General features: G+C 36.8%; 2 protein-coding genes across 3 annotated transcripts; one reads left to right on the plus strand and one right to left on the minus strand.

Annotated features, from left to right (window-relative positions):
- The first annotated feature begins 2,234 nt into the window (after positions 1-2,234).
- LOC131806626 (uncharacterized) lies at positions 2,235-3,559 on the plus strand. Of its 2 annotated transcripts, none has more exons than XR_009344117.1 (3): positions 2,235-2,776; positions 2,858-2,927; positions 2,998-3,138. XR_009344117.1 is itself a non-coding variant. In XM_059131073.1 (3 exons), the coding sequence occupies exons 1-3, from the start codon at positions 2,346-2,348 to the stop codon at positions 3,557-3,559; spliced, it is 924 nt and encodes a 307-aa protein (XP_058987056.1). In that variant the 5' UTR covers positions 2,235-2,345. The 2 variants fall into 2 exon arrangements, 1 of the variants encoding a protein (XP_058987056.1); XM_059131073.1 differs by lacking the exon at positions 2,858-2,927 and having other exon boundaries at positions 2,235-2,581; positions 2,651-2,776; positions 2,998-3,559.
- On the minus strand, positions 3,222-5,339 carry LOC131806625 (putative nuclease HARBI1). Its single transcript, XM_059131072.1, has 3 exons — positions 5,166-5,339; positions 4,437-5,112; positions 3,222-4,372 (listed from the first exon to the last, which is right to left on the minus strand). The coding sequence occupies exons 1-3, from the start codon at positions 5,219-5,221 to the stop codon at positions 4,007-4,009; spliced, it is 1,098 nt and encodes a 365-aa protein (XP_058987055.1). The 5' UTR covers positions 5,222-5,339; the 3' UTR covers positions 3,222-4,006.
- Between the last annotated feature and the right edge of the window lie 8,195 nt (positions 5,340-13,534).

The following is a 13,534-nucleotide window of genomic DNA, read 5'->3' on the forward strand; positions in this document are numbered from 1 at the left end:
CATTTTGTTCACAGAAATACATGGACAGAGGGACTGACATTCTCGACTCAGAAAGTTATTCTATGAAGATCCTTAAAAGTATCTATAGGTCTATCTCGCTTCCTTTTCTATAATACAAACAAATTCCCAAAGACATAATACCCTTACCCCTAAGTGGTGTAGGGTATAAACACACAGCGTATGTAGAATGTACTCCAGGGTGTTGAGGAACATCGACGGCTGAGTATCACCTCTTGTTAGTCATTGTTGTTGTTATTGCTGTTATTGATTTTCAATTGTGTGTCCATTTTGAGTTTTGTTTTCTCTAACAATGTTTGTTGCACACACACACACATGCTCACATACCAGGACAAAAGCAATTGCCGTTTCTACTTCATGGCATCCTTTCTTGAGTCAAGTACTTGAGTAAACTGGCTCTCCGCCTGCTGTCTGCCTTCCCTCTCTCCCTTTCTCTTGCTCAGTCTCTCTGACGAAACACGTGTCCTCTGTCCTCTTTATACCCTACAACACTATGTGTTGGGGGTATTATAAGTTTGATTGGGCCAAAAATTATGTAACACCTCGAAATATTGATTTCCCACATAGGAAAGTATATATGGATCTTCCTATCTCGCCGAGTTGAGTCGATCTAGCTATGTATGTCCGTCCGTCCGTCTGTCCGTCTGTCCGTCTGTCCATGTTAATTTGTAATCACTCTACAGGTCGCAATTATGGCCCGATCTTCGCGAAATTTAGAATGGAGGTGGGGCTAGGGACAGAATAGAACCCTATTTCTTTTGGAGATGATCGCATAATATTTAGGGGTCGAAATGGACCAAAAACTGAAAAAATGTCGGATTTTGCAGTAGCTATACAGGTCGCAATTATAGATCAATCGACGCGGAACTTCGCAATTTGGGTGGTCATCGGATAATATTTAGCGGTTAAAATAGACCATATCTTTTGTGTTGAAAAAATTCAAAATTTGTCATTAAACCGCGAATATTTTAAATCCCGGCAAAATCACAAAGCCATGACAAGGTTACTTCTGATCTTTATATTGATATTAACATCCAACAAAACAGATATATAGCAAAATATGTGCGATATATATGTCTATCAAAAAAGATATGCTTGAAAGACCTCTTATATGTCGAGAACGGCTGAACTGATTTCGACAGTTCTCATTAATTCAGAATGGCCTCTTGGCAGGAAAGGAAAAACGTCTAAAAACGCATACAAATATCTCTCTAAAGATGAAAATATTGATTTTGTAACATTTTCTCATATTTTTTCAATTTTGTCATATTTTTGGCATATTTTCATTTTGAATTAAACATTTGGTAATATTTCTACAGCTAACAAAACTAAGTAGTTAGGAAATTAAGATATCATATACAAATCGCACTTATGGCCCGATCCTAACGAAATTTTGCATGGGGACCAGACGAGGGTCAGAATAGAAGCCTACTCTTTTTGGAGATGATCGCCATATATTTAGGGGTTGAAATGGACCAAAAAACTGCAAAATTGTCAGCAGGTCGTAATTATTGCCCGATCCTTACGCACATTTGAATGGGGGTTACCGGGCATTGCAAAAGCCAAGCAGTTTTGGATGCCCATCCAAAAATATTCAATGTGTGAAGGAGTTTGCCAACTTTTGTAGACAAAATACGAAAATGTCCATTCCAGTGAATTTTTGGAGAATTCACAAATACAGGAAAAACGCACTTCTGACTATTTCGTTAACGCTGATTTCGTTGAAGAATATAGTCAAATGTCTGTATCTCATATAGATGCGCTTCAGTCAAAAACCAATAATAAATGTTAATCTTTTGTCACTTCTGAGAGATTATAGGTCTTTGGGAAATATTGGTTTCAGATCTAGGAAGACCATTTACGTGCAAAATCTACCAATAAATTGGAAATGAGCAAATTAGTTTAAGTTGCTATTATTTGAAACCTGATGGCTTTCTTTTATTATTTGTCACAATATCTTGTGGAATTCTTTCGAGTTTCTCGCCTATATAAACTGTATCGTTTATTATAGTGTTGTTGGGTATTCAACGGTCGGCCCCGCTCGACTGTAGCCTTTGCTTACTTGTTTTTTGTTGTTGCTGAAATTCAATACAAAATTCGTTCTCATTGTTTGTCATATTTGTTCCATAATTTCTTGTCAAATGCAACCATATTTGATTGCCGCAGCAGAGACAGAGAGAGAGACACACAGATCCTTGCTGGGAATGGGAACTGGGGGTCAATTCTGGTTCTATGAAAACGTAAAATGAAAAGTTTTTTCACCGTTTCATACAAATACTGATTCGAGTTCTATGAAAACATAAAAACATATGTTTTAATGTTTTCATATGAAAGGAACGATAGAAAGTGAAACTAGTGTTTTCACATTTTCACAAAGTAAGCTATTCCGATTCTATGCAATCATGAAAATTGAATCAAAAAAGTTTTCAGTTGAAAAATATTTTTTCATACAAATTTTCTTTATGAAAATGGAAAAATCGGTCCGTGGTAAAAGAGCCTCAGAAGAACAAAAGGAATTTTTAATAAATTTCCTTGAGGAAAACGTCGATTTGGCGAATGACAAGTAAGACAATTTAAAATTTTACAAAAAAATCATGTTTCTTTACAAAATAAAAATATACGTATATTGAAGATTTTGTACTGTTGATGGTGCAAAATATAGAGAAGAAAAATGGAAGGAATTGGCGGAATGCTTGAATGCTATTGGAGGGACTATGAAGGATGGTGCCAAGTGGAGAAAATATTGGAGTGATTTGAGGTATGACTTATTTTAATTGTAGAATATTAAAAATAGTAGTAAGATTTTTTGGAAGAATGTTATAAGTATTATTATTTGTAGAGGAGCAAAATTGGGAGAATGGATCTAACGATCCGGAGAATGGAAATGGAATCGCTCGATATGCTTTTACGTATTTAAATACCAACCAATGTTTGTCATTGTACATGCGTTTATCTATGCAATTTTTTCCATTCGTATAGGCAACATACACGCTCCAAATACCTTTTGATGAAAAGAGACGAACAAAAAAGTGGAATTAATGGACCAAAAAAAATCAAGCAACTATCTGAAGTAGAACAGAGGATTATAAATATTACCAAAATAGAAGCGGTTGATGGGGATAAAACTCAGGAGATGGGGTTCCTATGTAGTCCCGGAGTACATGTGGAAAATAACTCATCAGATATTTGCTATCAGGAAGATATGGTGGAGATACTTGATGACCAAATTGTAGAGTTGGATGAAGATCTTGAAACTGGAGAAAATTCCACATTTACAATTAAATTGGGAGGAAAAAGACCAAGGAAAGAAAAACGGAAGGTTGCTTTATATCCTGATGAATCACAATTTGAAATATTGTTTAAAATAGAAGAAGAGAAAGTGGAAGCTATGAGAAAGTCTAATACTCTAAAGGAAAGGGAGATTGAAGCTATAAAGGAGCAAACAGAAGCGATTAAGGCTGATACACAAGCAAAAGTGGATTTTTTAAAAAAAATACAGGAAGTCATTCAAGTTCTACCTTGTAATAATAATGGCTACTGACATAATAATAAATAAATTCTAGCCATTACTAAAAATGATGTCGATTATTCTTAAACTGTTTTGGAAACGAGCTTGACACAAATCAGCAAGGTGTGGATAAAAGTTGGCTGTCCGTGGAAATCACCCTAGCGTCCAAACGAATTGAAGTAGATTGATACAATTTTATTCAAATGTGTGTTTGGTCTGCAGGACTTTTGATATTGAATATTTGTTATGTAGGCCCACGTATAGGTAAAGCCCACACTTCGTTATAGGTACAGACAGAATTTTAGATCCAAGTCTTCGTATAGTATTTTTAAGATTTTAAAAAATTTTGTAACGGATTTTGCCTTTTTATTTAGTTTTTTGTTTTTTTTTTTTTGAGAATTTTCCAAATGGTGGACGGTATTCAACTGCTTTTTCACTTGTTTTTTTAATGATTGTATTGATTTTTCAATCTATTCTTATCTATTGAGCAAATACGTTTTCAACTATCTCGGAACGTTGCCTTTTTGCAATACTTGATATATTTCGGCATGAAATATCCGCAGTTGCATTTGTTTGTTCCCCATTGTCATTCATTTCCTCTGATATTATTTCCGGATGCGGTATCTTTTTCCGAACTAAAAAATTATGCAGGACCAAACAGGCGTTTATTATCAGACCTGCTTTTGGTGGACTATAGTAAAGTGTCCTTTCTTTTGATAAGCATCGAAATCTTGATTTTAGTATACCAATACATCTTTCTACTAAAGCTCGTGTCGATTTGTGCGCGATGTTATAGCGCTCTTCGGATGTATTGCACGTTGAAAGTATAGGAGTCATCAACCACGGCTATTTGGTAAATTAAACGAAAACACTTTATTATCTCTACACATAATACGTTCGTATATTTTACCTGCAATGGGTAACCACTATCTCCTAAAAGCCAATAATTACGTTCTCCTCCAGTATATAAATCTTCCAGTCTTCTGCAAGCTTGGGAACTTCTCCAAACATAAGAATCATGTGCTGTACCACCAAATCGTGCGTTAGCTGCCAAAATAATATAATTTGAATCGCATATAATCATCACATTCTTTGAATGTCCTCCTTTTCGACAGTAATATATATGCTCAATTTCACGCCTTGGAGCAGATATTTTAATATGAGTGCCGTCAATTACTCCTATAATCCCTGGAAATTGATATTTCTCCATAAACTTTATTTTAAGTCCTGGGAAATCTTCTTGTTTGGGAAATATTATATAATTGTGTGAAATATTGTTCAAAGCTTTAGCAACCATAGTTACACATCTGCTTACGGATGTTTGAGATAAAGCGGATAAATTATCTTGTCCTACACTTCGTTGAAAGCTACCAGTAGCAAAAAAACGTAATGAACTTAGTACTATTAGATGGCATGGAATTGCATGGACTCTTCTTGATTTCGGCAAAAATGGCTTCAATTCTTCGATGAGTTCCAAACACAAATGCTTCGGCATCCTATATAACTCAAAAAAGCTCTCCTCTGTGGCTATTTCAAATGGATTGTGGTGATCCCGAAGACTGCGTCTAAGAATTCGAAGCGAGTTCCTAAACAATTTTATATTTATTTCATGTTAACTTTTTTAGATAATTGTACTAACCTTTGTTCTATTCTATGTCTTTGCGATATATAATATAATATAATGGAACTTGACATTTTTTATCGTATATTGTTTGATTTTACGACAATATTATTTTTTTTTTTTGTGAACATATGAACGTCAACTTTACAATTATTTCAATAACATAGTTACAAAAGTTTCATTGCGACACGGAATTGAAACATTGTTTTCACAAAATGAATCAGAATCGGAAAATATGTTTTTATGAAAACGAATTATGAAAAGTTGTTATGAAAACGAAATTCAAAATAATTTTTTCATTTCATATTTTCATAGAACCAGAATTGACCCCCTGGTATTCGTTTAGTGGTTATCCAACAGAAATTATTGTTGTTGTATCCTTCGGTGGCCGGTGGTGTTGCGAAGTTTGAAATTGATTCAATGTCTGGTGGGCCTGCCTTTTGCTGATGTAACCGAAAAAAGGTCTTCTGGGGGAGAGAAACATTTTCATTGACACATCTATTGTCGGAGTCAGTGTTGTTGTTCTGCACTCAGTTCCAGATTTGCTCTACAACAAGGCGGTGGACGGGGGAGGAGGAAAAGCAGAGAGAAAGAAGAAGAAAAATGAATGTACCAAATTTCATTAAAACTCTGGAAAATACGTTTGGTCGGTCGGTTGCCTGCTTGGTTGCCTGATGATGATGATGATTCAGTTGGTTGTTTGTTAGGTGGTTTGTCAGTGGTTCTTAGCTGGTGTGGTGTGGTGCTCTTGCTGCCTGTCGGTCTGATATTGATGGCACAGCATTGGCTATGCTTTATGTCCTTTTAAGCTGTATGGAACCTCCCCCTCCCTCCATCCCTCTTTCCTACAATTCCACAAAAGAACCCAGCCAAGTAGAATAAATAAGCAACAACTATAACGAAATAGCTGCTGTTGATAACGATGGCAAGGTATGTCCTGCCATGGGACTCAGGAGGAAGGGAGTTCAACTGCATTTTGGTAAATGTTTTTAAATCAATTGTTGTGTCAGAATTTTATTCGATTTCATAAAACATCTACAGTCACCCGTTTTGGATGGTCACATGCAGAGCAACTCCTGCAAAGGCACTTCTGGTTTCTTCATGGTCTTTGCAACTCTTTCAATAGATAGATTTTTTAAATTATTCATATATGTGTGTGTGTGGTTTACGTACACGCACACATACACATACATAGAGGGAAATTGTTATTGTATTGAAGTGCATTCGAATTCATAAAAAATAAAGAAGTCAGTAAACGAGTTTAAATAAACCTCAATGCCAACGTAATTCAGCTCCTTCGGGGAAGAGTGGAAAAGAGGAAATGGGTTGAGGCCCCAAGCTGCAGGAAATCAGATCAGGAGAGTTATGAGTTTAAAAATAAAGATCAGGGAGTGAACAAGAGATTTTTTCTGGTTTTTTGAAGCCTAAAAAAAAACCTAAAATACATCGGAGATTTGTCTATATAAATACCAGAATTGTATATGAACTCAATTCCGATCCTTATAGACGACTCGAAAGGAACATAAAAACCATTGGATATATTATTATATTGGAGAGGTTCCACAGAATAAAAACTACATCAAGCCTTCTTTAGAGAGATCGCCGACAAATCTTCTGCGTATAGAACACCTTTAATGACCTGAAAAAAACATCCTAATGACTACTATGAATGAAATATCTACACCGATCTCCAATCGATAGAAGACCCTTACAACTGTGAAAGAATTCCTTTGATCATAACTGACTCATTCATAGATTGAAGAGGTTACACTGTTTTATTAAAAATACGAGACACTTCCACTGGCTTTCCAACGACATCGGACCATACAAAGTTCTTTTCTTAAATAGGGGACCTTCTAATGGCCGAAATATTCACTTCCTTTCACATGTTGTCTATATATTCAAGATCCCTGCAGATCAGTTACATATAGTGGAACTTCTTTTTTCCGCAGGTCTAAATTTGTAGGAGAATTAGATTCAAGGTATTCTACAGCCTCTCAACATACAGAAGACCTTCCACAGACCTTCCGCAGGTCTTCTATTAACAGTAGACCTTCCACAGGTCTTTTCTATATAGAAAACTGTCCACAGGTCTTCTATAGAACGGAAAAATTTTACAGGTCTCTTAGATAAACTTTCACAAGTCTTCTATATACAGAAGACTTTTCGCAGGTCCTCTGTAGATAAAAAGACCACTTCAATAAACCTGTGGACAGTAGACCTTCCATAGGTCTCTTGCAGACAGAGGGCATTCTACAGGTCGTCCATAGGTCTTCTAGAGACAGAAGGCCTTCCACAGGTCTTCTATAAAGAGAAGACCTTCTACAACTTTTTTTATAGACAGAAGACTTTCCGCAGGTATTCTATTGACAGAAGATCTTCCAAAGGTCTTTTATAGACAGAAAACCTTTCACAGGTCTTTTATAGAACGAAGAAATTTTCAGGTCTTACATGAACAGAAAACCTTTCACAAGTCTTCTATGAACAAAAGATCTTCCCCGAATCTTCTATAGCCAGAAGATATTCCACAGGCTTTCTATAGACGGATAATCTTTCACAAGTCTTCTATATACAGAAGACTTTTCGCAGGTCCTCTGTAAATAAAAAGACCACTTCAATAAACCTGTGGCCAGTAGACATTGTGTCCTGTAGACAAAAGACCTTCTACAGGTATTCCATAGGTTTTCTAGAAACGGAAGGCCTTCCACAGGTCTTCTATAGAGAAAAGACCTTCTACAGGTCTTTTGTAGGCAAAATGCCCTCTACAGCTTTTCTATTGACAGATAACCATCCACAGATGATCTACAGATCAGGTCTTCTGTAGAAGAAGACATATCACAGAGGTCTGTAGAAGAAGGCCATCCACAGGTCTCTTGTTGATGAAGACTATTCACAGGTCTTCCATAGATAAAATAACTTTCAACCATCGAAGACCTTCCACAGGTATTCTATAGACAGAAGACCTTCTACCGGTCCTTCCACTTGTTCTCTATATACTGAAGACTTTTCTCGGACCTTCTATGAACGAAAGTTATATATAGATAGGAGTCCTTCCTCAAATCAATTTCACCAGTCTTCTACAGATTAAAGATTATCTCAGTCCTTACATGATAGAAGAAGATCTACTGGTCTATTTTTGTTTAAAATAGCTTGCACATACATAGAAGACTTTCCACGGGTATTCTACAGATGAAAGGCCTTCTACAGTCCTCCCGCCATTAACAGACTCTTACATTATCAATTGAAGTCGTTTAGAAGGTAAAATATATTCCACAGCATAAATTGAAGATAACCCACTGTCTTCTAAAGTCTTCTCCCTAGATCGACGGAAAACATTCACCTTCCGAATAATAATATTATTGTACCACCTTTTACAGATCTTTTATTGTTAGAAAGTTGTCACATCTTCGTTAGAGGGTTATAAACTTTATACAGACCTTTAACAAATCGGATCCCTTCCACAGTCTCCTATAGAAAGATGTCCTTTCACAGTTTTTCTGGGAAACCCTTCCACAGGTCATCTACATATGGAGATCTTTCTGATGACATTTGACGTAGAGAAGACAATTCTACATGTCCCATTTAGTAGAAGACCTTTCAAAGGTTCTTTTACGAGAAGCCCATTTTGAAAACTTAGACCTTATTGACTATCATGAGATAGACTTTCTTTTCTCAATAAGAATATTTTTTCTTCGCATCTCCAGGAGAAGATTTCCGAGAGTCCATAGAAATTTTCTGGGATTCTGTTAGAAGACAAACTAATAAAACCTCGTTTATCATTCCAACCAGTCCTTTATTTGTAGACCTTCTGGATTTCTGGGAAAAGATCTCATCACAGACGAGAAAGAAGACCAACCGATTGTTTTCGATGAGAAAATTTGTTGTTCACTGGAGAACGCCTATTCGCCTACTGTCTTCAATGAGAGAAGCTCTTCTCGTCTTCCTTAAACTGAGCTTATATTCTTCCATTAGCGGACCTTCTCTGAGAAAACTTTCTTGTCTTCTATGACAAGACCTTCTGGTCTGAGAAGACTTTCTCGTCATCGATGAGAAGACCTTCTCCGGATCTTCAGCTATTCTATGAGAAGACCTTCTCTGGTTTTCTACGAGAAGACTTTCTCGGTATTTATACCCTACACCACAAGGTGATCAGGGTATTATGTCTTTGTGCATTTGTTTGTAACAGGCAAAAGGAAACGAGATAGACCCATAGTTCCTTTTGATGATCTGCATAGAATCACATTCTGAGTCGATTTATACATCCGTCCGTCCGTCCGCCCGTCTGTCCATGTATTTCTGTAAACAAAGTACAGTTCGCATTTATTGCCCTATCCATATGAAATTTTGCACAAATCATTTGTTTGGCCCAAGGACGAACCCTATTGAAATTGGAGATAATCGGCCAAAATTTAGATATATCTCCCATATATATCTTCGTCCGATTTGCCTTTTATTGTGCACCAAACGTGTAATATCAGTCCGAATAGTATGGAATTTTGCACGTACGATCAGATTGGACCTGAAAATAAGTATGCCAAACTTGATCGAAATCGGTTCAGATATGGCTATAGCTTCCATATATATTGTTCATCCGATTTCTTATTTTTGTCCTCCGGAGCCGTAATATGCAGTCTGTAACGACAATACTTGGGGAAATGTATCAAATACAGCTCAGAAATACATTTGCCAAATTTTATCGAGATCGGTTCAGATTTGGATATAGCTTCCATATATAACTTCGTCCGATTTACTTTTGATTGTGCACCAAACGTCTAATATTTGTCCAAATGGGATGAAATTTGGCACTTACGACCGAATTGAGTCTAGAAGCTAGTATGTCAAATTTGGTGAAGATCGGTTCAGATATAGCTATAGCTCCCATATATACTGTTCATCCGATTTGTTATATTTGTTACCCACAGCCTTAATATGCACTCCGTAACAACGATATTCAGGGAAATATGTCAAATACAGCTCAGATATATCTTTCCCAAATTAGAGATCGGTTCCGATTTGGATATAGCTCCCATATATATTTTTATCCGATTTCCGGCCCCGTCCGACTTTAAGACTTTCTTTACTGGAATACCCTCCACTGGAAGAATTCCTTTCACATTTTATTAGATAGAAAACGTTCTGCAGGTTTTTATAGACAGAATAGGTTACACGCGTCCATAATAGGAAGAACTAGTTCCATATGCCTTTTGCCGTAACCGATATTCACATCTTCTATAGAATAGATAAAAATCCCTCCACAGACCAAAAAAAGATAGAGGACCTTCCATAGGCCCTTAAAAGATATGAGACCATCCAAAGGCCTTCATAATATGCGAAGGGTTCCACAATTCGTTTATGAAAAACATACCTTCCTCACTTTCATACTTTGAAAATTAAAAAAAATTAGAAAGATCCCCACGGGCCTTTTATCGATAAAACATCTTCCACAGACCAAAATTCTAAAATGGGTTTGTGTAGTAGATCTCTAGAGATTTTTTTGCCTTGTAATCCTGAAAACTTCTTTGAATTAAATTTTTACCTCCAGAATCAAAGGCCCTTCTTGAGGCCGCAATTCAATTGTCTACCTTCCTTCCTGTCCTCTGTGAAAGTGTTCAACACACAACATTTGGTCTTCGCTTCAATTGAACGCCCTGGGAATTGACACACAAAGGCACAGCATGGAATTCTGGCATTTGCTGTCGCTGTTGTCGTCGTCATCGTTGTCGCCGCCGATATGTAAAACTCCCAACGATGCCAAGTAACGCATTGGAAATTGACAACAGTTAAAGGATAAAAGGAAATTCAAATGATTATCATTTTAAAAAGAGGATGTGATTATCTGCGGCATTACACTGTTCTTTACGAGATGCAAACACACACACACACAAACGCACGCACACACACAGACACAGATACCTAAATTTACATTTTAAATCATCTGGGAGTTTCGGAGTCTTTGTTTGGGAAAATGTTGGCAGCAGTGAAAAATAATTGAAGTTTTCGGTTTTTTAATTGAATATTCATTGATAGGGAAGGATCGGAAGAAGGAGTGGAAAAAAAGAGGAAATCGATTTTGGTAAACATGTCATAGAAATAATTAAGTATGGCTACATGTGGGTGAGAGTGTGTGCGTATGTGTTCAGGAATAAAAGAAAGCCATCTCTAATGAAGTATTTTGTAATACCAAATAATCCTTAAAGTCTGTTGTAGTTTTGTAAAATTTTTCCAATTTCATTTTGTAATAGCAAAACCACCACCCCCCTAGGAGAACTAAACAAAGGCTCCCCTCTCCCCAATCAATTAACAACGTAAAATTTACTTCATTGCTTCTTTCCCTCTCCCCTGAATTCTACAAATTTACAATGCATTTTGTTTTTGACTAAAAGGAATCCCCTTTACAGATTATCTGCATTTTTTATATTTCGTTTATATTATTCATCCTTCCATCCCTACATCCATCCATCCATATATATGCATGCAAGTTAAGATTGTTACTAAATACTTCCTGACATCCATGGATAACCAAAGATTTGTCATGAATATATATATATAATATAGCGTTGAGCCGCACAACCTCAAAAGCTTTTTGTGACTCTCTGTCTCTGCTCAAAATCGGCTTAAATTCTTTAGTCAAATGCATCCACGATGCACCCATGGCTATTGTAAAGGGTGGAGGGGTTATTGTCGATTCCAGTATCATAACTAAAAAAGTTTAAAGTCAGTGTTTTTTTGTTCAAAGCAATCCTTGTTCCTGCAATGACGACCATTCAAACAGGAATCCAGGCTGATGGGCAGCCAGCCATTCATTCCATTATCATGAAATGTTGCAATGGCATGGATACAAATATTTTTTTAATTTTTATTTTTTGACTTCTGTGTTGAAATTGAAATACGTTAAAGTCGGTTTTTGTATCCTGTATGGCTTTTGTTCGAACTGGACAAAGTGAAATAGTGAGGGAGAAAAGTATTCGTCGATAAGGATGTAAACTGAAAATAGTCAGAAAAAAATTAAGGGACTGGGAAGTGCTAAGGAATTTCATTGGTTGTAAACCCTGTACAGATCTGAGAAATTCTCTATCGGAGCGACTTTTGTAGATCTCCCAATTTTTATACAGGTTATCCAACCATCTAAAGGTATGACCTTCTACGTTGGGAACAAGCGTCCACAAGCCTTTTTAATATGGCCTTTCAAGACTTTCCACGAATAGAAATCTGCCTTACGTGAGAGTCTTCTACACGCCTCCCATAATAGAAAAGCTTCCCTAGATAATCTTGGAATTTAAGAAGTTCCACAGATATTTAGTGGATGGAGGATCTTCTACAGGAGGGAGAGGTTCAATGGTTTTCTATACAACAAAAAAAAAACGTCCACAGATCTTATATAAGAAGAAGCCCTTTCACAGGCGTTCTATAAAAATAATACCTTCCGCAAGCCATTTACTAATAGATAAGATATAACTGGTCATACTGGTGGTAGTCCTTCTACGGACTTTCAAGGAAGAAAAGAAATTACTGTACGTTCTCCTTGGTTAAAGACCTTCCACAGCCTTATACATATCGAATGCCATCTACAAACTTTTTAGGAATAGAAATCTCTCGCAGGCCATCTACCGAATTAATCATTACACTGTACATCTGCGTGCAGAAACTCTTCAACATATACCGCTGTAATAGTAAACCTTTCGCAATTAATCTTGAAATTGAAGACGCTCTACAAATTTTTTGCCAATGGAAGATCTTTCACAGGTCTTCTATGGACAATCTTCGACAGATATTCTACAGAAGGGTACCTTCTAAAGGCAGGAGACCGTCTAGAGTTCTCCTATAAGCTTCTAAGCTTCTATAGACAGAAGAGCTTCCATAGGTCTAATATCCGCCGAAGACCTTCCACAGGTTTTATATATATACAGAAGACCCTCCACAGGTCTTCTATAGACAGAATATCTTCCACAGGTCTTCTATAGACAGGGGACATTCCATAGATTCTCTATGGGCAGGAGACCGTGAGGAGATCTCCTATAAACAGAAGACCTTCCACAGGTCTTCTAGAGACGGAAGGTATTTCACAGTTCTTCTATAGACAGAAGACCTTCCACAGGTCTTCTAAAGACAGAAGACCTTCACAAGGTATTCTAGAGACAGTAGACCTTCAACAGGTGTTGAAGTCTTCTAAAGGCAGGAGACCGTCTAGAGTTCTCCTATAAGCATAAGACCTTCCACAGGTCTTCTATAGACAGAAGAGCTTCCATAGGTCTTATATCCGCCGAAGAACTTCCACAGGTTTTATATATATATACAGAAGACCATCCACAGGTCTTCTATAGACAGAATATCTTCCACAGGTCTTCTATAGACAGGGGACATTCCATAGATTCTCTATGGGCAGGAGA

This window comes from Musca domestica, unplaced genomic scaffold, assembly GCF_030504385.1.
Source record: "Musca domestica strain aabys unplaced genomic scaffold, Musca_domestica.polishedcontigs.V.1.1 8, whole genome shotgun sequence".
Lineage (NCBI taxonomy): Eukaryota > Metazoa > Arthropoda > Insecta > Diptera > Muscidae > Musca > Musca domestica.

Coding starts and splice junctions, on each gene's coding strand:
- LOC131806626 (XM_059131073.1), top strand. CDS start 2,346: ATGAAAGGAACGATAGAAAGTGAAACTAGTGTTTTCACATTTTCACAA. Junction 2,582..2,650: donor GTCGATTTGGCGAATGACAA/GTAAGACAATTT, acceptor CGTATATTGAAG/ATTTTGTACTGTTGATGGTG. Junction 2,777..2,997: donor AAATATTGGAGTGATTTGAG/GTATGACTTATT, acceptor CCATTCGTATAG/GCAACATACACGCTCCAAAT.
- LOC131806625 (XM_059131072.1), bottom strand. CDS start 5,221: ATGTCAAGTTCCATTATATTATATTATATATCGCAAAGACATAGAATA. Junction 5,113..5,165: donor AGACATAGAATAGAACAAAG/GTTAGTACAATT, acceptor AAAATTGTTTAG/GAACTCGCTTCGAATTCTTA. Junction 4,373..4,436: donor ATAGTGGTTACCCATTGCAG/GTAAAATATACG, acceptor TTTACCAAATAG/CCGTGGTTGATGACTCCTAT.